Source organism: Rhea pennata, chromosome Z (genome assembly GCF_028389875.1).
Source record: "Rhea pennata isolate bPtePen1 chromosome Z, bPtePen1.pri, whole genome shotgun sequence".
NCBI lineage: Eukaryota > Metazoa > Chordata > Aves > Rheiformes > Rheidae > Rhea > Rhea pennata.
This window is the reverse complement of record NC_084702.1, coordinates 29,026,754-29,052,508: the sequence shown is the minus strand read 5'-3', so window position 1 is coordinate 29,052,508 and position 25,755 is coordinate 29,026,754. Positions and strand designations below refer to the sequence as shown.

General features: G+C 38.2%; 1 protein-coding gene across 5 annotated transcripts in view; it reads right to left on the bottom strand.

The window, feature by feature from the left end:
* NTRK2 (neurotrophic receptor tyrosine kinase 2) overlaps positions 1-25,755 on the bottom strand; it is a 199,462-nt gene that overhangs the window by 160,850 nt on the left and 12,857 nt on the right. For all 5 annotated transcript variants that reach the window (XM_062599007.1, XM_062599003.1, XM_062599004.1 and 2 more), the window contains exons 2-5: positions 21,884-21,958; positions 21,577-21,648; positions 14,799-14,867; positions 10,598-10,752 (exon numbers count right to left, since the gene is read on the bottom strand). In XM_062599007.1, coding sequence (XP_062454991.1) covers positions 10,598-10,752; positions 14,799-14,867; positions 21,577-21,648; positions 21,884-21,958 — 371 coding nt within the window. The remainder of the gene's footprint in view (positions 1-10,597; positions 10,753-14,798; positions 14,868-21,576; positions 21,649-21,883; positions 21,959-25,755) is intronic.

Sequence of the window (25,755 nt, the reverse complement as noted above, 5' to 3'; positions counted from 1 at the left end):
AGCACTCTCTGTCAATGAGCTGGGCAGGAAATAAAACTAATCTTAGGGAACACGTGGATATTAATTATCCTTATTAGGGGACACGGAGAGAAGTAATGAGATCTTTTGCTTTATAAAGTTACCCTTCCATACCACCTCAGAAAACCAGTCCTCAGGCAAACCTGAGCTTGGAAAGAGATTAAGACTTCCCTCTTCTCATTTGGGCACTACTCATTTGGGACAAGGTCTGCATGACAGATTAGTGTTTCGCTGTGGAAGTCCACACAGTTCCTGCTAACATATCATTTCACATGAAACCTCTTGTGTAAGCAAAAATAAAAACAACTTTGGTCCCATGAAGCCCTCTTTTAATAGCCATTAAGTTCTGAGATAACTTCTTTTTGCAGTGTGCTTATTTACAGGATGGAGAATTGAAGCTGAATGCTCCAGTACTAGTTTTCTCCCAGAATTAGTTCTAGTTCTGTTTATTTGCAAAAACCTGCACGTGCACATAACATCATGTTGGTGTTATCTCTCTGAGGGCAACAGCTACATTTTGCTTGTACCCTGCCAAAGGTTACAAAATAATGGTACTTATTATTCTATAGGGTCCTAAGAGTCACCCTAGAAACCAGCTGCAAGATTTCAAGGAAATTCTTGCAGCAACAAAGTAGTAATGTAATGTAATCGCCACAGTACTACCAAATGTGTATTTTATTTTATTCCCTTATTCACAGTTGTAAGAGGCAGCTAGGAAACTCATCAAAGCACTGCTTTGGGATTCATTTTTTCTGGTTGGGTATTTTGAGCTAGTGAACTTTAACGCAAGGCCATTCCAGCTTTTGCTTTGAGTGCTACCCAAACTGCTTTGCAGCAGAAGACGCACTAACTGAGGAGTGGCTCTGCTTGGCAAAAAAGGATGTTAGCATAAGATGTTGTATCTAGAAAAGGTGATACACTGGACTTTAGAGAAAGGCAACGAGACCAAGCAGCAAAACTTGTAGTCACAACTCACAATTAATTTTATACAAAAAAAAAACCCAATGCACCCTAACAGAAACACATGCTGAGGACATAATGTCCAGTGTAGTGTGAGACCATTTACTAAGTCAATATCATTTTGACACCTACACAGTTACAAAGATTTCTACCTCCTTTGCATTTATTTCTGACTTAATTTAAAAACTATGTTTGAGATTACTACCTCTTCTATGGATAGAGATGCACATTTTACAGGATTTTGTACACAGTAGTTGATCCAAGCAATTAGACAACAGTTTCACATAGTTTTGTTTACTGCTAGCATGGTAAGTTTAGACTGTAGCATAAGAAACCCGCACAAGGTAGACATGACATCATCTTGCCACAAGTCATCTTGCCGAATATTTGTCAGACAGAGATTAGCCTATGCCCCAAAGCATGAAATGTAATATCTCTTTCAAACTTTGATAGTGTTTATTATTATAATTATGGTTATCAGTAATACCTATTAGCATCTAAACCATTTTCTAAGTTTGCTACATTCTTTGTCTCAGCAACTTTCTGGGGCACTGAGTTTCACATGCATCTTGTTCAGGCTGCATGCAAGAGTATTTCCTTTTATCAGTTCTGAAATTTGTCTCTAACGTTCAGATTCACTGAGTACTGGTCCCTGAGGACAGGGAAAAGAGTTTCTGAATGACCCTCTTAAGACAATTCTGTTTTATTTTTCTCATGTCCTCTTTTCTGCTAATAATCTGTCCAAAGCTTTTCAGTCTCTTCTCAGAAAAGGACAGAATTTGCTACTAAGTACTCGTGATGCAGAGAGTTATATGATATAGCAGAGGTATAACAAGCGTACACTAAAACCAGTGGGTTTTGTTGTGTATAAGTGCATAACGGTTATGTTATTTCATCGAACAGAAAAAATTTGTATCCATGTTCAGGCCGATAAAACTTCATCCAGGGAATAGGCAGCTCTGAATTAGAATAAGCAGTTACCTCCACTCACCCCAAGCACAAATGGGCACAACAGAGGCAAGGGGACGGGGCAGGCAGACAACGCACTGATGTTGACTGAGTCTCTCCAAATACTATGTCAGGCATTAGCAGCAACAAGCTCTCCTTAAACTTTGGGGTTTCTTTGCCCTCGCAGACCTCACAGTGTAAACCGATGGCCTGAGGCCACATTACCGTTGAACTGTCAAGCATCGCTAGCAAATGACTCATATCTTCACAGTACCCAGCTGGGACTTCATCAATGATAAAACCAAATACTTTGGCTGAAATTTTCAAAGGCTACTGCAGGATTTGGCTATACAACTGTCAACGGAAATTAATAAAAAGCATGTGTTTAAACTCCAAGAGGGCTTTCAAAGTCCTCATGCTGCTACTTACTACTTTCTACAGAAAAGTGATACCAGCCGACAGTGGAGCCAAACTATTACTATATCCATCAAAGGAAGGATATGCCTAATTAGGAAATAACTGAATATTAATACAAACTTTGTAATTTGTAACTGAACTCTCAGTACCGTGCTAATGTTCTAGCCAACATACTACAGCAACTTTTAGAAAAACAGGGTTTTAAATGAGGAGAAAGGAGTCCACCATTACCCTCAAAGGTTCTTCTCAGTGCTTAATTATCTTCACGGATTTAAAAATAAAATCTAATTTCCCGAATGATTTTTCATCTTCAACTTTTATCTGTTCAATCACAAGACATGTTAAGCCGCTCAAAAACTTCTACCAGAAAATTCTCTCAGTATGATGAATTAGCTTCACTAATACCTAAGTAATGATATGATGAAGAAAAGAGCACCCGAAAGGAATGAATCCAACATTGCATTCATTTATGCCAGCCTTTGCATACTAAGTACCTGATTCTCACAGGCATGCACTCCACAGAGACCTGCAGACAAACTCCCAGGAGTCTAGCCATGACGCAGTGGCACTAAATGGTCTTTGCTGTGGCCCGAGACATCTCATATTTGCTGAGGACATTTCTGCAGGTCAGCTTGTTCTGTGACAAGAACAAGCCATTTCCAAGAAAAAAAAGTGACATTTTTTTTCCTCATAACAAGCCAACTGCATCTGACTTTCAATAAGGTCATTTAATCCTTACCTGAAAACCTTAATAATCTTTTTAATAAATATCTCAGACTCGGAATAATGAAATTAGTATTGAGGCCAGCAACCATCTATTAAACTGAACAATGTAAAGGCAGACTACCAGAATCATTGATTTATAAATATCCTCTGTAATTCATAAGATACAGTGGCCCAAATCTAGGCTGGTTGCCTTACGTAAGGTTTAAATATTGTCCAAGAGTGTTACTGTCTCTGGTTTTGCTTCTTCTCTCCAAGCAGGGAGAAAATATACAACTAATTACAGCACTACGATACAGCTTGGTAACACTCACTAGTTGTACTCTCTGAAGCCTGAAACAGGATGACTGACCAGGCAGTTTATTAAGAAATGTGCAGATGGATCCTCTAATTTCAGGGATCTTACTGGTTTCTAAACAGGTTTATATCAATGTAAGAAAGATATAAGAAAATTAGTGTTTTCTTTCTGTTAATATTCTGCTTTGTTTGAAAATACAGGAATGTTCACAAATTCCAAAAGGCTTTTCCTATTGGTTTGTATAGATTAAAAAAAAAAGAAAAAAAAACAATGCAAGAAAGTTTTCAGTAATGCCAGCTATAAATCCAGGAGCTGTTGGAAATGTGATTCACCTCCTGTGTTTCACTTAGCAACTGCCTGCAGCCAGCAAGCTCTGAGCCAGATTTTAGCCACGGGGTAGGTGGGCATGCTTCCATCAAAGCATGCAGAAGTACATGGCCAAAAATCAGGCTGGCTGCATCTTCAGAGCACTATAAACAGGATACTCCAAAGGTTACATGCAAAATATACATTAAAGAAACATAAATCATTGTTTCTATTTCCTCTCACATCCCAACCAGAGTCAAACTTTTGCTCTGTTTAAAGGCCCTATGCAGAGAATAGTTGCCAAAATCTCTTCACAGAGGTTATTCCAAGATAACAACCAAAACCATTTTTAGTGATTTTTTTTTAAAAAAAAAGTATGTTAGGCAATGAAAATGCCAATTTAGCAGAAATGAGATGTCCAAATACAAAATTACCGTCTTTAAGTACACCTCATTTGCTCCTGGAGCCCAAAGATTCCTGAATTGAACCTGAATACACAAAATGATGACAAAACCTCCTTCTCTAGCCACTGCATTTTTTAAAAAAAGAACAAGTCTTGTTATGTCCTTTGAAAAAAAAGGCACCAAAAAAAAGGCCTACCACTGGGATAGGATTTGAGTCTGAATGTAAGGGCTCCTTGCCAAAGTCCTGAGGAGAGTCCCTCAGCCTGGAATTTAGGACTTTCCCATGCCCTCTACATTTTCCTAATGAGCAGTTCAAGGCATTTGTGTATTAAGCAAGCTGATTTCAAACAACTTTGTGCAAGATGCTGCTTCCATATACCTTTTTTAAAGTTCAACCCTCATTTGCTTACCCTCTGGATCTGCTAACTTGTGACACCCACCTTGGCAGTCCACAGAAGAATGTCAGTCTGCAGGAAGCAGAACAAATGATGTGGCAGCTCACTGTGAGCCACCTAAATCTGCTAAAATATTAAAAGAAGTCTGCCTCCAACCATAACACACCTGATGGTCACATTCAGCCAGGAACCTTTACAGAAAATAATTAAACAAGTACAGCCTCTACAGGAATATAATGATTCTACATATGTTTTTCCAGAGTCAGGCCACCCTTACTTCTCCTTTAAACGGTCCATCACTCCCTACCACACTAAAATCATCATTAGAAGCAAACTTTTATAAATGGAATCTGTGCACCACAGCAACAAACATAAATCTTGTTAACTCTTCTACACAATTACAACACTAACTACTGCAACCTCAGCAAAACTGTCAAAACACACCACTCCTAATATCTGTCCATCCTAGACTGTGAGGTACTTCATTCAGTGTTTATTATTCCATCATGAGTAATGCAGACAAAACTCACCAACTATTGTGCACCAGAACAAATGCACTTGGTAATGACCCACCCTCTGTGGTCAACCTGTACGTAAGCTTTGAAGGTTGCTGCTTACATTTCAGAATAGAAGAAGAGCTTATACATCCCAATTTTTTTCTCCTAGCTGCATTAGCTGCTTAACTTCTGTGCAGGCTCTTTTTCTTACGTTTCCTGGGTCTTACTCTGGCTCCACTAGAAAGAAACTGAGTAAAAAAGCACCTGGATCCTTTAACATGAGGATCCTTGTCATGAGCCCCAGTATTAACATTAGTCTGTCCACAACAATTTTCACATTATAAATTTCTAGAGAGGCTACCAACCTTATCACTACTTCCCTTGCTAAAAACCTCCTAAAAGTACCCTGTCATGCTCTCTCTCAAGTTCCCTAAATGATTAAGGAAATTGAACTACATTTGGAGAAATTGTTCTCAATTGTTATTTAAGCTTCAGTTTATCCACCTCAGCCCTCAGAAGAAAACCAGACACATTTCAGTGTAGTTAGGCTGAATACAGCACCCACAAGTTTAACAGGTGAACTGAGAGCTACACAGCCTTTGTAATGCAAGTTAATGCAGCTTAAACTAACTTGCACAAACCTCTAATACACAGCTTCTTATTCAGTAACTGAATAACTAACTAGTTCAGTAACTAAGTAGTGTAGTTGCAGTTCCTCTTGTTTCATCTGGAAAATTTCATGTGTATCTAGGAAACACTGAAAATAATGCTGTCCTGTCAAATACCACAACAGAAGACACATGGAATCCTCAAATAGGAACATTCTGGGATAAAAGACTAGATAAACTAGTAAAATGAATAGCTTTCAGCCCTGATATCAAGACTGCATTCTGTTGAAAGGACACCTTTATGAATTATCTCTACTTTTTCAGTAAAAATGTCATTTCTTTATACTATTGGAAATATCAGTGTCTAGTCATGAGTCTGGAGCTAGTTACATTGGACGAGCAGAGAAAAAACACTCACTGCTAACAGACATACAGCACTTTTCCCTCAATAGATCAGTGCTATTACTCCCACTTACACAGATGGCCAAGTCAGGCACAGAGCAGCTCAGCAAACCTGTACAGCTCATTGAGTTCAGAAATACCGGAAAGATCGAGGCACATTTCTTTCTCTTAAACATGGCCTTATTTCTTTGTATTACTAACCTCCTCTGTATTATAAACCTGCTTTATTTCAAGTTAATGCAGAGATCAAATCACAATTATGAAATGAAATTTTGTTTTTTTCTTAAAATATGAGGCTTTCACATACACAGCATATACTTAACCATCATCCACAAGCCCTGATTTGCATTGCATATGCCTAGACATCTGTATGAAAGTTACTGGCCACTTCATTAGCACATCAAAGGATGCATGCACACAATGAAGTTAAGTCTGTGCCTTTGAAAATGAGATTTCTATTGACTGTTCAAAAACCCACAAATTATTAGTTTTTTTTCATTTAAAATCTGGAATAATGAAAAATTTTCATTAAGTTGGGAAAACTCTAACTCAACTTTGGAGCTACAGTGTAAACCCCTACTACTGTCAAAACTCTCATAAAAAAACATTTTTCATGCAACCCATGATCACAGATAAGAATTAAAACTCTTAGAGAGAAAATAAGAACAGTTTGCCACCATACATCATGCATGCATCTAGTTCTCGAGCCAAAATAAACAATACAGGCTAGAGAGCCCATGAATATTCTGAAAGGTAAATACAGAAAACATTTATGCCTTTTTTAAAAGCCATTTCATTCTGCCTGTAACGTTCTCCTTTTGATAGTCTTATCTGTGAAGTCTGCCTGATAATGGAAAAAGATGTCAACACCCACTGGATTATGCCTTTGCGCGTGGTTTTAGACTGTGCTCTGTTGAGATTGTCTAAGATCTAACACACTTTATTGACTCACTAATACTACAAATCTCTTTTATAAATTCAGAGAAGTAAACATGTCAATCCAAGTTTGGCTTTCTCTCTCTTAGAATTTGTAACTATCTGCCTCCAATTTGACTTTTTCATATTCTTATCTATCCCTTGGACAAAAATCTATCACCAGAAACGCAGACCAAAATAAAGCTAGATCCAGTCCAGTCTGTTTAGAATCAGCTGAACAGTTGCCTACAAAAATATTGTGGCTTACAAGCAAAGCAAGAAATGGGCAACAGGCATCTTCAGCTCATAACTTACACAGACAGCAATGACTTCCAACATACCATCAGTTATACGAGAAGTAGCACCAAGAGCAAAATCCACTCTTCACAGTATTAAAACACAAGTGAAGAGCCAGAGAAAAAAAGTTTGCATTCATAAAAATCCACAGCTCCTAAGTCAGACAAAGTCCCCCACTATCTGACTGGCTGCATATGTAAACAAATAGCCAATTTCCATATAGATTTGTTACATGTATAACAAATTACTCTCATGTACTTTTTCACACTTTGGTTAATAAATTCTACCTTGCATATATTACCAGTGACAAGATGGACAACATCTGCAGAAACAATGCAAGATAGAGAAACATACAAAGCTGCAAGCATAAGAAAAATTGAAAGTCTGATCAAGCACCATATCAGCATATGCAAAACAGCATCTTTGATTAACTCAGTTGGCCATATAAGGCAAAACTGTGTTACTGAAACATCCACGCAGGACTGCACAGACAACTGTAGAAGCCAGATCACTCCCAAATATACCAAAATAAAAAGACACTTTCAATTCCAATGAGTTCAACAGTAAGAGCTGAGTGATCAAATCCTTACTAGAAGGAGCAATTTAATAAGCAGTCCCAACTTCCTGAAAATCTGACCCTGCCTCTGCAGGATACAATGAGCTCCAGGTGAACTCTGCCAGACAAGCGACCTTACCCATGCACAGAGCATCCTCATTTCCAGTAACTTAACACGCCAGGGGCAATTCCAGCTGTCACTTACAGAAGTAGAAATGAGAACAAAGTATTTACTTCTCTTTCTAGATTTTCTAATGCTATTTGCCAGCCAGAAACAAAAGAGAAGAAGGTCCAGGTAGCCTACAGCACGTTCTGCGGACAACCAGGAAAAATTGTGAAACTAAGCATCAGTTCTCTGCACAGAAGGCTCTTCTCATACTGCAGTGGCAGATGCACTTTAAAACCTTTGACATGGTAACTAAGTGTAACATTAAAACTGAAAAAAAAAAAACCCAACAATTTTCATCATACACAAATATATTTCAAATGTGGTTGAAAAAATAATGCTGCAAACAGCATAATAATTGACATTTTTAAAATTGTAATTGAAAAGGATCTTTTACTGATTGAACATACCTACTTTTAAGCCTCAGGAAAAGAAACTCCAAAGTTGCTGGCATCAAGACTGCAGCTAGCCTTTAATCATCAGATTAATGAATATTTCCACCATATGAACAATAAGTACCACAGAATCTTGCTAATTTTGCCATCAATTATCTACAAATCAGAGTCTTACGACGAAGAATCTACAGTGGCCTCTTCCAACTTCTCAGCAAGAGATTTATTAACAGCACACAGTAGCGAGGTGTCCTATTACCAAGATTTTTACCACATACTGTTTAGGCCACTTACTATAATACTACGAAATAATTAATAACACCTGCAAGAAAAAATGAGCATGTTTGTTTGCTCAGTTCCTAAATCAAAACATTTAACAAACCAGAGAGATGGGACAAACTATTTCCTCAGCAGAGAAAGTTAGAAATGTTTCATTAACAAAATTCACAAAACCTTGCATACCTCGAACCTCTTAACACTGGAAGCAGCTAAAAAGGACATGAACTTCAGAGAAAAAATGCGATGACTGCAAAAGCTGAATTCTTCTATTCAGGTATACTTACTAGCCTCTCAAACTGTGCTAGAAACGCTAGAAATCCAGTGGGTTTTCTGAAAATTAAGTCTTGTGCTTTTAAACAGAGAAACATATCTACCAGAGATGCTAAAAACAACAGCTCTGCAATGGATCTCTCAGGTATCTTCCAGAACACAAGCCATACTCATCAAGATTATCATTTGTTTTCACCAATGACCCCTTATTCTGTCTCTAAGAAATGTCTGTGTCATCATGTACGTCTTCTAGTCATAAAACTATGTTTTGTATTGATTCTTTCCCTAAAAGGTAAATTAAGGAGAAAAATTCACTAGGAAAGAGAGAAAGAGGAGAGAGAGAGAGAGAAACACAAATGTACATGAAGTCTAGTTATATTTGGATCCTGTAAATTAGCATTAAACCAAATGTGGGAAAAATCTGCAGCTGCTATTCATAGGGTTCTTCAACAAAAGCCTTGTTTCCCATATGTAAATTCCGCATACTGGTACTCCAGTCACATATGCTCACAGCCAAGGGCCCTGTCCTCCTCCTCACTGAGTTGGAAGTGCCACCTTTCCTTCTCATGCCAGGGATATTAGCTGAGATTTGCCTGTGAGTTGTGTACATTCGTACATATATGCACCTACAAGCATCATAGGCCAGAAACAAGCCTTCTAGTGCTGCAGACACTCAAGGATTCAGGAGAAAGAAATAATGTGTTACAGGTTTAAGTCTGCGTATTTAATGCCAAGAATTTTCACAGGAAAAACCTCGCTACCTGGTAGTTTCTAGGCAGAGTAGACAATGCCATCTCAAGAGATTACTCTGGCATTCCTCTGTTTTGGGCCAATTGATCTCAACCTGCCAGGAGACCCTTCTACACAGCACATATGAATCTGCCTTCTAGTCCCTTCAGCCAGAGCAGCCACAACAGCCAGTCAGCTGCAGAGAGACTGATTCAGGCTGCTCAAGGTGAGATGGTGGAAAGAAGAAAGGCAGAACTTGTTTGTTCTTCTTGCCATGCACCTTCGCATACAGCTTTCCCAATGCAAATCATTCCTCCGTGAGAAAACCCCGCTCCTTGCTTCTTGTCTGTGTGGTGGCAAGCACCAAGGCTCTGGGCTTCAGTGGCCTTCACATGCTGCCTTCCACCAGCCATCCACCAGCTGGCCTGCTGTTACATCACTTCTCCACCATCTCGAAACCCATGCACTGCTACTGCAAAACACTACAGACCTCCACTAGCTATTGCTCTTTCGCACATAAGTGGACTCAATTTGTGTGAAAAACAGTGTTATTTGCTAACTCTGTAGGCACAGCTTTTCTGAATTTTGTTTCCACGCTCTTAGCAGTAGAGTTTGTATTTTTGAAGGAAAAAATTTCATTAAGCTTAGATAAATGAAAACAAAAAATTCAAGGAGATAAAATTTTGTGTCTGTTTAGTTCAGAAGGACTACTGTTTCAGTTAAGAAAGGCACACATATTTTACAAAATTATTTTGTGTTATCTATAATTGATGTTCTGTTTTCTTGCACTTCCGTAACAGTAAATTTTAAAGGTTCAAGAAAAAAAAGTGTTGTATGAAGCTCCTCAAATTATTTATTCCATGTGGCATGAAAGATCAGTGAATGAATAATATCTCCCCTGAAACCTTTTTCCGTAGCAGCGCTGTTACCATCTTGATAGGTTGCTAGTAGAAAAGCATGTTTACTCTTCCTCTCTCAAAATAACTTAGTAATAACTTTATGTTAAAAGAGTATTACCGCAGTTTGGGACCTTCATATCCAGCAAAGCTGTCCTCTTGTTGTTGTCATCTATGCAATATAAATCCTGAGTTTCTGTGTAAAACTTGGTCTCTTGAAATTTCTTGATCCACATTATTTCACAGGAACACTTGAATGGATTATCCACCAATATCCTACAGTAAAAAACAGATTTTTTTTTTTTTTTAGAATAAAGCATGCATCATGACATAGAAAAAAACAGGGAGGGAGGCCAAACCTTCAAAGTACTCAAATGGGTGAGACTAAAAGTTGAACTCTTTAGTTAAAAAAGTACGTAGAAAATTAGAGACCTCAGCCCAGAGCAAGCCATGAGCAGACACAGATTCGCTGTGAAGAATGAAGCCCTGGTTACCCCAGTTAAGACTCCAGTCCACCACAGATCACACAGACCACAGAGCAGGATGGGCTCCTAAGTCCAATTCACTGGCATAAAGCAGGAGCACCTGGTGAACTGGGCTTTCCACTAAAACCCATTTTGTTTCACAGCAGTCAAACAGATCAGAATTTCCTCTTTTCTATGCTAGACTCTATGCTAGACTACCTTAGAAGGACCATTCCAGAAAAGGTTTACTGCTGTTAGGTGGTAAATTCTTTACAGAGCCAAACAGACATTTATTACAAGCAAACTCTAATACACTCCAATCATAAAAAAGGATTTTACATAACCTTAAAGATTAATCATCTATGTCACTCTGGAAAATCTCACAATAAAACCCCTAAATAAGAGACAATGACTTAAAGAATGGCCCTGAAACAGAAATGTGTGGTACAATTTAGATACATATTATGCTGTATGGAATTTAAATCACAGGTTAGCAAACTTACCCAATTCTAGTTTTAAAATTTAATACATCTACAAATAAAAGTAAATAAATACAGCTCAAATGAAGCAGGAACAGAAACATCCCAATATCTACCTAAGAAATGACTAGTATCTCATTTTTTCATTTAAAACATAGACGAAGTCCAATAAAGCCTGAGTGAGTGACTGCTTGAGACATCTCATTATAAGAAGGGCAATTATCTTTAGCAAAATTTCATACGTGTCTTTTGATGTACAAAACTAAATCCAAGTTGCTCACAAATTCTGTTTTCATAAATGTTGGAGGCTGACTCCTGAGGATTTGGACTGTGCAAATAATTGGGGAAAATTCAGCTTCTCAGAGATGTAATCTGCTGCCCCAAAAGCTCCCTAATTCTTTGAGAGTACAAAGGTGCAGCAATCATTCACACAGCTCTCTTAAGGAGTAATTTATATTCACGGAAGTCATCTGCTGGACTGTCACACCACTACTGCATAGAAAAGAACTGCTTGTGTAAGAGAATATGAACATCAGGATCTGGTGGATCAAAAGCTACAACAAATGCATTTTCCAAACAGCAAGTTTTACTTTCCAGTTTCTGTTGTATTATGTAACTTCTCTTTAACAGAGAAATCTCATTTGGCAAGTGGCTGAGCAATCCTTTTTCCTTCCACAGTTTTAATTTGTATCAAACCCACCAGGAGCCAGGCACATCGTAGACGGGATGCTGGATACAGTCATGATAGCTCTCCGCACACACTTTCATGAAAGCAAGAATCTGACTTAGTAGAAGGAAATTATATGTTATTTTATCTTGTTTGCCATAATTTTACAACTGTACCTACACTTGGTTCTGAAAAAGGATGCCTTTCGAAGTGGTAACTCCTTCTCTACTGTATGCAGAGAACACCTCCTACCTCACCCTATCCTGAACTTCTCATTCATTTACATTTTGATTTAAAGTGAGCTGCCAACTGAACACTTACTTGATTTACAGTAAGCTCCTCAGAAGCTATTTATGGCTTCATTCTCCTCTCGGATTTCATCTTCTATATTCTCCCTTCCTTTCTTTTCCTGATTTTCCATCTGCATATTACCACTTATCAAGAAAATAATAGTTTTATTGTCACTGACACTGGCTTTATCCCTACTTTTCCACCCTTCAGGCTCCACCTTTCCCCTCAACTTTCTTTCTCCCACTTCCCACTTTTCTTATTTCACTTTATTGAGACGTTTGTTTGCCTAACTTTATCCCTACTCTCCCGCTCTTTCCCAAACCCACAATATCCCATCTCAATTTTGTATCCTATCTCCTTCTCAGCTTGGCCCCTGTAACACATTGCCTCTACGCCTCAAATGCTAATTGGTTTAATCCTCGTAAGGTCCCTTTTCCCATGTCTGGGTCACTCCCACTATCCACTTCTTCCGCTTCTACTCCCATGACACTGAATGCCTGTTGTATTAACAACACAAACATACTCTCTCCTACTTTGCATCAGCCAGATGCTCAATCAATAAGCACAATTTCCCTACTCCGTCAAAATTCATTCCTATGATTTCTGTAAAATACGTACAATGCTTGATTCTGTCGTTCTCTGTCCCAAATCCTTCTTTCTGTCTTTCTTTCTGGCCAGGAACAAACCAAATTCTTCTGAAAGACTGATAATTTCTTACACCATATATCATCTCAGTGAACACATATGTGCAAATTTGACTTGCACATTCTCCTTCAAATTTTTATAAGCACCCACTTCAACCACAACCTAAAAGAAACTGCTACCCAGAGATGGAGAGGTTCAAGACCTGCACTTTGGAATAAATCTGTTAAAGGCAGCAGACTAATTCCAAGCAAGCAACAACACAACTAAGAGAAGAAATGCTTTTAAAATTGCAATCACTTCCTTTTTAACATACCTCTTAAGCTAGAGCATATCCACTCTTACATGTCTGCAGCCCAGGGGGGCTAAGATGACTTCATTTCCCCATTAGCTGCTTTGAAGCTTTAGGAAAAACCCAAAGAATTCACACTGTGCTCTAGTCTAAGTCCTATAATCCTTTTTTTTTTTTTTTTTTTTTGAGATGCTAACATAGAAGTTACTGCCAAGTACACACTAGCTTTTTGGCACAGACTAAGTATTACATTACAAATATGAAGAAGCTGGTACTTCAGAAGCCACAGACCTATGCAGGTCTACAGCAATAGGAATGCTCTGACCCTAGCTAGCCTTTCCATCCGTGTGCAGTGATTGTCAAGTTAGGAAACAAAATTCCAGTGAACAATGTTCCCCTGGCTGTAAAGAAAGTGATTATACCAACTTAATTATCAACAATATATATCTAAAGCCCCTTTCTGCAGCTCCATGACATGTTCACTTCATTTCTCACACGCTAAAGGAAGAACATGCAGCAGCAGTCTGGGACTGCAAGGTGCCCTCCTGGGCTGCCCCGATCCTGCTCTGCGCTCCGGGAATGCAGCCTTCCTCTGCCCCCATCTTGAAGCTCCTCTGGGCTCTCCCTATTAGTAAAGACGGCACAAGAAGACAACTTCTCCTACATTTTTACCACACAAACACTGCTCCAGGCCTTAAAAATTCTTCTAAGAGAAGTCAGGGTAAAGGACTAATATTCAGAATCTTATGCAAAATACAATGTCTGCCTTCATTATTATTTGTGCCAATACCCCCTTCACTGGCAAGTCATTCACATACTCTACCTTTTCTATGCATCCTCCAAATAAATACAACAGTATCTGCTACACAGACATGCTACATCCTCTTCTCCCTTGTTTTTACCCCCAGATTACATAACTCTGGAATGTATACCAATAAATAAATTATGTTTGAAAGAGCATAGAATAAAAATGCAATATTGAAACACTCAATAAGTGTTTGTTTACATATGCTTCATTACCAAATGATTATATACAGCAGAAAGCAACTCAAAGAATTTGAGAAAACAAAAATATTATTCCACAGGCTACCACAAGCATAGCAGTTATGAAGCCAATATAAGAATACGAGACAAAGACTTGATGTGAAGATCTGTAGATGGCTGTATTTTTACTAACTCAAATATTTAATATAAACATCAGTAGTTTTATGTGAAATAATGTTATAAAAACATATTTTAAAGCTGGAGGGAAGTAGCTAGATACTTCGACCTATAAATTTGTGTTAAAATATATTTGATCTTTCCTGAAGGCCTGGAATGAAAATCTCTGTGTACTTAGGTCCTCGACAAAATCTTTGCTGCCTTCTTTGGATCAGAATTTCATTCCTAATCTTTGATGGACATCTAACTTCAACAGAACAAACTCATAGTCTTGTTCTTCCATTTCAGGCCACAAATAAACATTATTTTAAGAAATGGTAACTTACAGATCAGACAAACCCAGATGGCGAAAAGGCTTCTTGGACAAACTTGAGAGCTTGTTTCTGGATAAGTTGCTAAGGGGAAACAGATAAATTTTATTAATTAGGATTGCTTCTTCTTACACTCAAAATGCAGTTGGTGTCTTTTTTTAGAGAAACAAAAAACCCAAACCAACTTTAAAAAGCTTTCACTTCAGTGGTATGGAAGAGTCTCTTTTTACTGTTTGAAGGCTATCAAGGATTTGAATCCAGCACGTACATTCTTCAAAATCAAGCTCAGCATGGATCAATATTTTCACTTTTAGCACTTGTGTTCATTGCAGGAAAGCAGCAGATTTAATTGTACTTCAAAAGTATTCTATAAAGTCCAGGTGTTAATTACATGCTCAATTTATTCATAAGTGAAATGGGTGTATCCCTTCCTTTGATGCTGCACCAAACTCTGTACTCACGTAAGTCCTTCTCACATGCTAGTACATATCCACATCACAGCCTTTTAGTTATTCTTTTCAAACTGCATGTGCAATACGCACCCACATGAAAGATCAAAAGGAAAACTGTAAAATGCCTGTATTGGGCTTTTTTATATCAATTAAGCACTAACGATTTCCAGTGGTAATTAAGTGAAAGGTCCTCCCCCATTATGCAGAGCAAAAAAATGCTCATCTGAACCAGAAAGGCATCCCCTCCCAGGCTTACAAAATATTTTTCTCCACCCCAAATCAAGCTAATGCTGTTCTTCTATAGTCTTATCAGTCCATAAATTAAAGATAGCAAGAGTAGCAAACTGTAAAACTGCCAGTTACACAGTGCAAATCAACAATGTGAGCCAAAATACCATGAGTTTTACATGGTATTATAGAGGTACCATAGGGGCTCCATAGTTAAAGTTACATTGCATTTACACAAAAGATTAAATCTTTTTTTTAATCTCCTGATTAAAGAACACAGTGTTTACTCTCCAAACTTTCAGCCCTTGATCTCTGAGTACAAGATAATTTTCAGAGAAATTACAAGGACACAAGTAGGATCATTTATAAACATTCAAAATGGAATTTTATGAGATTTTTATTTACTATAGTTCTTTGTTGATTCCTTCTAGCAAACAAAGGCCTGAAGTTTGCAAGCTGACTGATCCTAATGTGTGAGAACAAAATGTGCAAACTACTGTTTCATTTGTCAGGTCAGCTGAGCTGCCCTATGGTAGACACAGGTAGAAACATCTCATGTGGACTCTGATTAGATATATCAAAACTTGCATGTAGGACAGAAGTTGTGACTAAGTTAAAAAACAGTATATTAAGTACCTATAATCTTTTCCCCATAGGCTAGGAGGTTGAAAGAAAGAATTTAAACATTCATATGGAGCTGGGTTCTTTTTTCCAGCAGCCAGGCAACACTAAGATATGAAATCTCACCCCTCCTCAGGAAATTCTCACTAGTCATGCAGAAAAAATTCTGCAGCTGCTGAGCCTCACATGCATGCCTCTGTGGTAATCCCAAACAAGGCAGGTACCTGCTTCTCTTCCCTTCACAGTGACAAAATCCCAGCTGGCCCCAAAGACAATCAGACCTACAGTGGGCCTTTCTTGCAGCTAGGTGCCCCTACCACTCACTGATTTAGTGGAAGGAAGCATATTCCCAGTCAAAAGAGGACAAGACTTGGTGCTTGATGTCCACACAACAGAGGACCTCCTCTTCCATACCTGGAGGACTCCTAACCTTCAGACAATGGTTTATTCAGAAGGATCTGCCCAGCCAAAGCTTTTTCATTTAGTGTTATGCTCTTGGCCACCCTAACAGAGAAGGCCCAGAATCAAGCTCTGATTCTAGACCAGGTCAAATCCAGCAGCTTTGAAACATCTCATCCCAGTTTCTAAATGATGCAATATTCAAATACAGATCAGAAAATGGGCCTCAAACACCTCAAGCAAGACCCCAGCCATCCCATGAGAAGATGATATTTCTCTTTTTCTTAAGAAAAGATTCACTCTGAGAGAGGGTTTGCTGTTGGTAACCTGTCTATCCAATGGGCAGGTCTGAAGTCCCATTTTTCTCAGGAATTTCTATGTAGCTGGTTATGTTTCCCTGCTCAGCTTATTCGTGGTCATCTAACTCATCCCACAATCCCTGAGGAGGGGAGCTGCTTAAATCAGAGCTACTAACCTTACTGGACCGTAGACTGTGAAACAGTTAGGTGTTGCCATAACTATATCTTCTTGTCATTTAGCCTCAGACCACTCATTCCTTTTGGAGAATTATTGCAATCCCCTAGGTATAAAAATAGCCTTCACTTGTTTAATTTATACACAATCGGACTTAACTGCCCCAAAAGTCAGTGGGTATGGTATTTTCTGAACACTTCATGCAGGTATAAATGACTATATGAGCCAGTGAAGAACAGGGACTATTAATTTAAGTGAAACTATAAAAAGAATAAAGAAATATTATTTTACTTTTAAATCTGGTTTTGAAAAACAAAAGTAACTCCATAGGTTTAATTGTGTTTTCAGACTTTTACCGGTTGTGTCGGACACGTGCTAGACAAAGGAAGTAAAAAGCAGTAAAAAAATAACAAAAAATATTCTTTGCCTCTATTCTTGGTCATGGGTTGATGTATTTACTACTTTAGGACTGTAGCCTTTTCTTCCTTGTAGTTCACAGCCTTAAGGTTTTTCAAGTTGACAAGTAATTCAACTGAAATTTTTCAGACCATTGTCATAGATTCATCATCTCAAACTGTATTTTGTCAGTAAATTTACTCTTATATATATTTTTCATAAGCTGAGCACTTTGTATTGATTATAGAGATGCCTGCTTTGCTCTCTTTAATCCGTGTTAAGTGGAAAAAAGCACTAACAGGCTTAGTAAGGAGTAGGTAAGGACCACACTTACACTTGCATGGAAAAAGAATATAAATCAGCTCCGTGATTCTATTATACACACACACACACACATACACACACACAGATTGTGGTGAGGAGCCCAAAGAACATCTATGTGGGGCTCCAAAGCCTTTTTAAAATGTCTGGAGTACAGAGTCTGGCTCCAGTACTATACCAAAAGATAGGACCAGAATGCAGTCAAAAGTAGGACTGTATTCTACACATGAGTATCAAGCCCACTTCAAGCTAGCATCACTAAGAGCATAGCTGTGGCAACGTGAGGAGTGCAAGCGTGGCCAGAGAAGCCACCTAAGCATTCACATTCACATTGCAACATCACAGCCTACAGCTGGAGCTAGCCCTGTGCTGCCTGTACGCACGCGAGGGAAAAATCTGGGTCTCAAATGGTTAAATTTGGCTGCTTTTAAATGTGATTAGCCCAGGAGATACAAACACATTCTAACATTCAGAGCTGTAAGTACACAATGTATTCAACTCCATGATTCAGCAACGCATTTATATACGGCCTGACACATGACAATGGCTATTTTTTAATGTTTTGGGAAATACACACTTGCTGTGAAATTTATTTCTGTGTTTAAATGTATTGACAGAATACCACACATGTGTATTAAGCAGACCTGTTAAAATTATTGTTAGCAGTAGACGAGCTTATAAATTATAACAGTACTAAACTAGGACTGTTTAATAGCTTGTTAAACGTGACTGTTGACTAATTTGAGTCAAAGGTCAATGAGAATACCAGAATTAGATGAGCAAGGCTATTAATTACATTTAAGTGATACCTATCAGGGCATTTCTCTTTCTGTTGCTTATATTATTTCTCAACTCTTGTCATCATACATCAACTCAAAACACACTTGGGCTACAGAAATTTGGTGAAGAAAATAAAGTAATGACAAAGAAAAGGCTAAAGGAATTGTGTGTTAATAAATACCTTATAATCTCATATTCTTTTATAATTCAGATAATAAATGCTATATTCCTATAATAAAGCTTCTTAACCACATTTAAAAGACTTTTCATGTGAGAAAACTGCAATAGTATCACTAGTAAAATAAAAGCTCATAGAGCTGCATCAGTCTTCAGAGAAGTGGAGTTTACATTTTCTTTTTGAAACAATGACAAACTGTTGCTTTAAAATAAAATATAAGACTTCTCAAAGCACAGGTCTCAAAAACCTGTACTCAGAGGTCACTGGGGCAAAACGAAATTATTTCAACTTTTAATAGTTTTCTCTGTCCCAACCGCAACAGGGGCTGCATTTCATTCCCAATGCAGTCAACAGGAGTTTTATTGCTGACGACAACAAGCACTGATTCACCGGGGTTTTCAGAAACATTTTAGTATGCATCAAGATTTTCCAGAGAAAACAAACAAACACATTTTTTTCAGGGATAACAGATCAGCCAAGGCAAAAAATGTCTCTATGCTAACTGCTTTGTCACATGTACATAGACCAGGCGGCTACTGATGCTTTTTATTTTCAATCTCATCTCATCTTATCCTGCATCTGCTGACACTACTAATTCCCCATAAAAAAAAAACGTAGTACCAGATCCCTCTGATAGTCTCCTCTTCTGAGTCAGGATTGCATATACATCAAGCTGGCAGTGGTCAATCAGCCCAATTTGTTTCTAATGGGTAGTTTCACAAACTCAGGAACTAATAAAGCCTGCTTACCAACAGATGTGTGCTCCACGTTTGACTGTGAGCTATAACAGAAACCTTTCTCATGGCTGAGGTAGTTTAAAGACATCATGTCCACACAGATTCTCCAGTGCCCAAAGGACATAAGCTCACAATGGTATTTTCCCTCTAAGTGGAAACATTTATAGGGTCTCTCTGTTCTGCTGAATTGCCAATTTTTACAAAATCTCTTCATCTACCTCAGTTTTTGTCAGAAACAACCATTGGGGACAGACTTTGGATAAGCACAAGCCTCATTTCCTTAAGAAACTGGGCAAAAACACTTATGAAGAAAATCCCACCAACTCTCTCAGATTACTTTTTGGAGTGTCTGCCTGTCCATACAGCTAGTAAGGTGTTCCAAGTATCTATCTTCCTTGATGAAAGTTTAACTGATTATTTCTCATTCTGTCTTTGGGTCATGAAGAAAACCGGTTCTCCTCTTCATAATTGGTCTCCCTTTAAAAATCTGCAGACGCATATTCCTTTACAGTCTCAGTCTTCTCTTTATTAGACTGAAGTAACTCAGCCTTCTTCTTTACAAACTCCCTATAGTTCTGCTGCTCTTCTATGTTAGATCTTTCTACATGGGTAGATTCAGTGTCCTAATCTGTACACAGTGTTCCAATAGATGCCTTCCCAGTAGTTAAGGTAATGGAACTGTAACATAAAATTCCTCTTGATCCCAGACTGAATTTGCTTTGTTCTGCTGCATCACGCTGAGATTCTCTCCCACTATAGTTACTAAATCTTTCTCTGCAGTTGTGCCACATAGCCAATATTTTTTCACTGCGCATTTCCATAGGGAGTGCGTATGCACTTGTCTTGATGGAATTTCCTTTGTATCATCATAATTCAATGACCAGTTGTCACATAGACAGACACACAAACACGCTCTAGAAGATACTTCCCATATTCTCCAATTGATTATAGTATAAGCAATTTACTTTATTAATGACTGTATGAAGTAATATGTAACCCTCAAAGGTTGGCAAGATCTGGTTCATACTCCTCCAGTGTTTGCTCCATATTAAGGACAGCAATTACCATGTAGGCAAATTCAAATATTCATGTTCACTTCTTCACATAAATTAATTTCTATTCCTTGGAAAACATGTGCAGAAAGGGATTCCATTTTATTAACAAAGTAATCAGCCTGAAGCCCAATTCAGCAATGCTTCCATATTACAATAAAGCATTTACGCATTTTATAAAGCCCGAGGCTTGGGCTTACGTCTCCTTGATCTCACTAGGACTTTAACAAAAGCAATGGGTTAAGTGAGTGCTAAACATATCTAATAAAGATGGTTGAAAACTTGGCTAAAATAGGGTGCCTGTGAGGAGTTAAGCCTCACATATGATCTGAGCAATTTGTAGAACTGGAACAACAATTTTCCATGTTACCATCAAGAGTGTCTGTCCCACTGAAAGCCACTCCAGTCCTTCAGGGATACTCAGCTGATCATTTTTCTCTACTTTTATGAAGAACTCTGGTCCATTCAACTTTTATTAAATCTTAAGTGCAATCAATCTAGAAAAACATAGTCAAGAAGCTGCACACACAACAATTCTGTCTCCTGAAGTTCATGAACTACAAATTGTAGGTGGGTAGGAAAGTTACCTCATTCTTACACTTTGCTATTGGGTGCATCTATGATAGCACTTTAATTCAGATCGGGAGTGAGCTTCCGAGGCAAATCTGATAATTATCCTCACTTACAAGACCTCACTGCAGCACAATCTCAGGGCATATAGACTGCTGAAACATCACTAGAAGATGTGCTCCAGACATGCACTCTAGCTACTAAAACTTGCTCAGTCCATTGAGCCAGGCTACAGCTAGTGCAACATCAAACTCATGTCAGTGCATGTGATGCACAAGTATGGACATCATAGTCTCAGCACCAACTGACTCAGTTAGAAGATATACTCCTTACGAAAGGAGAAACAGACACAGACCACTGTTAGAGCTGTCCTTCATCTCACATTATGTCCTTGCCATCTCACATTATGTTCTTATGATCTGCCATATTCTCTCACACGTCTTATTTCAAGCCCACTAACGACAAGAGGCCATTCCAAGTCTGCATTGTTAAAACACATTATATTAAGAAAACAGGAAGACAGAGAAGGGATTTAACAAGGTTTGGGCAGTTTTCACTTAAAAGACAGAAACAATGTTTACTCACATGTATTGTAGGTTGACATTTTTCACAAATGCCTGACGAGACACAAACCGTAAACCTGAATCCACCACAGTCCTGTGAAAATACGTAAAGCTGTTAGCATTGCTCATTTAAAATATAATGGAATTATAATAATAATAATGATTAAAATAAGAATGCATATGAAGTCTCAACTAAACTGAACTGCAAGTCTCTCAGCTATCTTCTATAACACACACAGCTAGGCCTACTCTCTGACGAAGTCTTTATCTGCTTCTGCAAGAGAACAAAGGAATATTAATACTACAAAATAATTATCCCATATACTCACAGATTTTTAAGTCCAACATAAAATCCAACTTCATTGTCATTGATACTTTCTAATTTCCGTTGGTTCGCAATGTAGCTGTTGAAAATACAAGACAGAAAACAACGTATGAAAGTGCTGCTTCCATGCATTGACTGTTCAGTGATCAGCAGTAAAGTCTGAAAGCTCACAGTGGCAGCTGACCTACTACTATGAACACTGAAACCTAGCTAGAGCATTTGCAGAGCAAAACTACCCCTTCAAGTCCCCCTCCATCATTTAAATGGAACTTTTCAGGATGGGGCTGGAGGAAGAACAGCTGAGTTTGGGGGGCTGCTCTGGCCTATTATCCCTCATGTTCTTAATTTAATCTCTCATTAGGCTGATTTTTTCCCTGTTGCAAAGTAGATGCAGATTTTTTTTGAAGCAATAGGAGAAGGGAAGAAAGGGATGCTACACTTCATTATATTACATACACAAATGGAAATAGAGACTATGAGTCCTCTTACACACCATGAACACCTGCCATAGGCTAAACATTGAGAAGATGCAGGAATGCTAGCTAGTTGTCTGTATTATTGTCATGCAAGATCTATGAATGACCAAAGACATCCCTCAGATCAGAAATTAGAAGGTTGTACAGATAATACAACCTGGGATGCTAGAGAACCTGTTATCTCTTCTGCAGCCAGTAAAAAGTTTCACAGTACAAAGCATGCTCTCTAGGAAGGAAGAATCAGAGGAAACAGCAATTGACTGACTTTCTGAGCAAAAAGGTAAGCCTGATGTCAGAAATCAGCTTGCCAAAGAGTCCACGCATTTCAAAACAGTAATCCAGTCACAGATAAAACTTAAACTGAGATTCACCTGTATTTTTATAAAAACTCAGAATGAATCAAAGTCACAGCGCAGTAAGTTTCCCTAAACAGAAGAAGTCTCTGTTTCACTAGAATAAAACTCGTTTTCATTTTAAGTGTTTCATGTATTTAAATGGAACTCTGATGAATTAGAGAGGAAGAAGGTGTATCACTTTTCCAAAGGCAACAAATCTACTTAAATGGATGTTTAGAGAACTCCTTTGTGTGCCTACAGCCCAAGAGAAGCTTGAGAATCCCATGAATTGGGCTGGGCTCCCCTCCAAGCTGCAAAGCTGACTTGGGGTACGGTCCTGCCAAGTGCCAGGAAAAGCAGAAAGTTTCTCCTAATGAGACTCATTGTCCCTTGAGAGAAAGAATGGCAGAGTAAAAAGATAACATGTGACATTAGACAAAACACATTATCACAGCATTATATGACAGTGACTGTTCTTCAAGGCTTCTTAGGATAACATTAGCATGGTGTACCCATTATAGGGTAACAATTTCCTACAGAATTTCTACCCTGCCTTGGGTTTTTTTAATCAGTGTGATTCAATCCCTTGGGGCTTATTAATCCTTTTTGTTGTTGTTGTTCATTGGTTTATTTATTTATTTTGCCAAGAAAAAACTATGAAGTAGTCTGTTAAAAGACTCTCAACCCTTCCATTTGAGAGCTCTGCAGGTAGATAACCTTACTGCCTTTGACTCTATCCTGAAGAATTAAGTTTCACCTTAACTACCACTTGGACCCTATCATGCTGAAATAAAGTTATGCAAGAAGTATCAAAGATATCTTCCTTGCTCTTTCCTCAGTGTTCAACCAAAGAACACCTTGGTGAGACCAAAAAGAGAGTGGAAAATGCAGAAGAATAGGAACCAAGGAAATGGACAGAGGAACAGAGAGGAAGAAGGTAATCATAAAAGCAGAAGAGGGGAAGAATCTGAGCAACTGATTTGTACTAGCTGAAGGTTAAAAGTCATCAACAGAGCTGTCATGCACTACCATAATCCAGCCCCATCACTTAATGAAACACATTTATGACACATCCATATCTGACATTGCAATTTTAATAATAGAAGCATTTAACAACAATCTCCCATTACCAGAAGCTACATAACTTATAGTGCCGTGTAGAAACATAAAAATGTATTTACCTTCTGTACATTTACATTCTGGTAAACCTCACCAGCGTACATCAGATTGGATCTACCAAAGTCAACAAAGCTACCACAATTTACACTAGACTGAGTACAAACACAGCCCACAGCAGTCAGTGCTGTTGATTCATTAGAGAATAAGACAAAGGGACAAAATTTGGGATGAAGACGCAACATAAATTCACAATCTTTTCTAACCTGCCTTTCTCTTACTGCACCCTTAAAAAGGAGGAGTTTTTATTCCATGCTGGTGCTAGGCTCTTTTTGTGGAATGATTTATGACCCTATAGGAACCCAAAGAAACCATGAACTTCCCATAGCTGTAGGGACCCCGAAGAAATTCTGGCTAAGTGCAACTACAATCAACTTAAAATAGTAACTATTATGCATAATGTTTGTACACTACCCCTTTTGTACAGGGCTGGACAGTAAAGCAAATTTCATACAGTGGGAAATTCCCACAGAAAGAGTGGACATACATAATCTACCACAAGTGGGTCCTCTTATGCATCCTTATTTGCTTACCAGGTCTTTTTAAGGTTAAGTTTTTGCAACTATTGCATAGCAGTGAGAAACAGAGAAGTGCGACGACTACTGCTGTACACTTTAGGATGAAGTTGTTCTGCTGTTTAATTCAGAGGGAGGTTTCAAATAAAACCTCTTCTCTAACTGCAGACTATTTTTACCTTCCTCAAAACTACTCTACCTTGATGTTATTTATCATCAAACATTAATACTCTAAAAGCTCCAACTTGCAGTGGGCGATGTTGAGAAATGTAATTTGTCTGCCTGCCCTTAAGAATACCAACCCTGTTCTTTAATTGAACGCTTTTTATTGTAGCAAAGAAGAAAACATCCTGACTCATGGCTGGCTGAAGTCACCTGAGGAGCCTGGAAGGTCGCACCACACACCACATCAAAGTGTAACACCACCAAAATCTAGCAAGATAATATCCAACCTGATCACACATATCATCTCACAGATGCCAGTTGCTGCCTCCGAATCAAGCCCCCACCCATCTACAAAACTATTCACTTGATTGCACTATAGCATTCTGTTTCTCCTTCAGTGAGTCATTAGTAAACAGTATTTGGTTTCAGATCACTAATTTCATCTCCCCATTGTAAATTACTGATTAATTCTGATAAAGGCATTCAAAACCATACACCTAACTACTAATTATTGCAACCTACAATAACACACACATCTCAGCACACTTCAACAATTTAACTATTAAATAATGCCACATACTCGTATTTTACCACTTCTGTAACATTCTGGAAAGAGTATTTTAAAATGCTTTGGTAAAAGACTTAACTTTTCCAAATAACTTCTTTTTAACAGGGTGGTTTATACTTCTGCTCATTACACATGTAAGGGACTGGATTAAGTCAGAAACAACTGCTGAATTATGAGCACATGAGGAGAAAGCAGGTTCTGCACTTTAAAACAGTGCTCAAATAGCTCAAAAAAAGATTTCACTCTGACTTTCAAATCTGGCATGTCCATATTCTTTTTCTTGAAATGAAAACATTTGGTCAGCATAAATAGGTCTCCCCAGCTTATTTGATTTACTCTGTTTTCTCTAGATTAATGTACATTAAGAAATACTACTCCATTTGGAGCTGGGACATGCTGCGAAACCAGCCACACACTAGTCTTAACAACATAGATGCAAGCACATAACACTGTAATGCAGCTCCAGAAGTATTTCTGTTGCCAGAAAACTCCCTTTATAGGAAAAATATTCTCTTAACACTCAAAAAAAAATCAATTATATGTTTAGCCCTGGTTCATGCATCTTAGGAAAAAGTTTTGAAAATTAATAAACATTCTCTGGTGAAATGTTTCTTAACTTTGGGAAAACATTTTACTCAGAG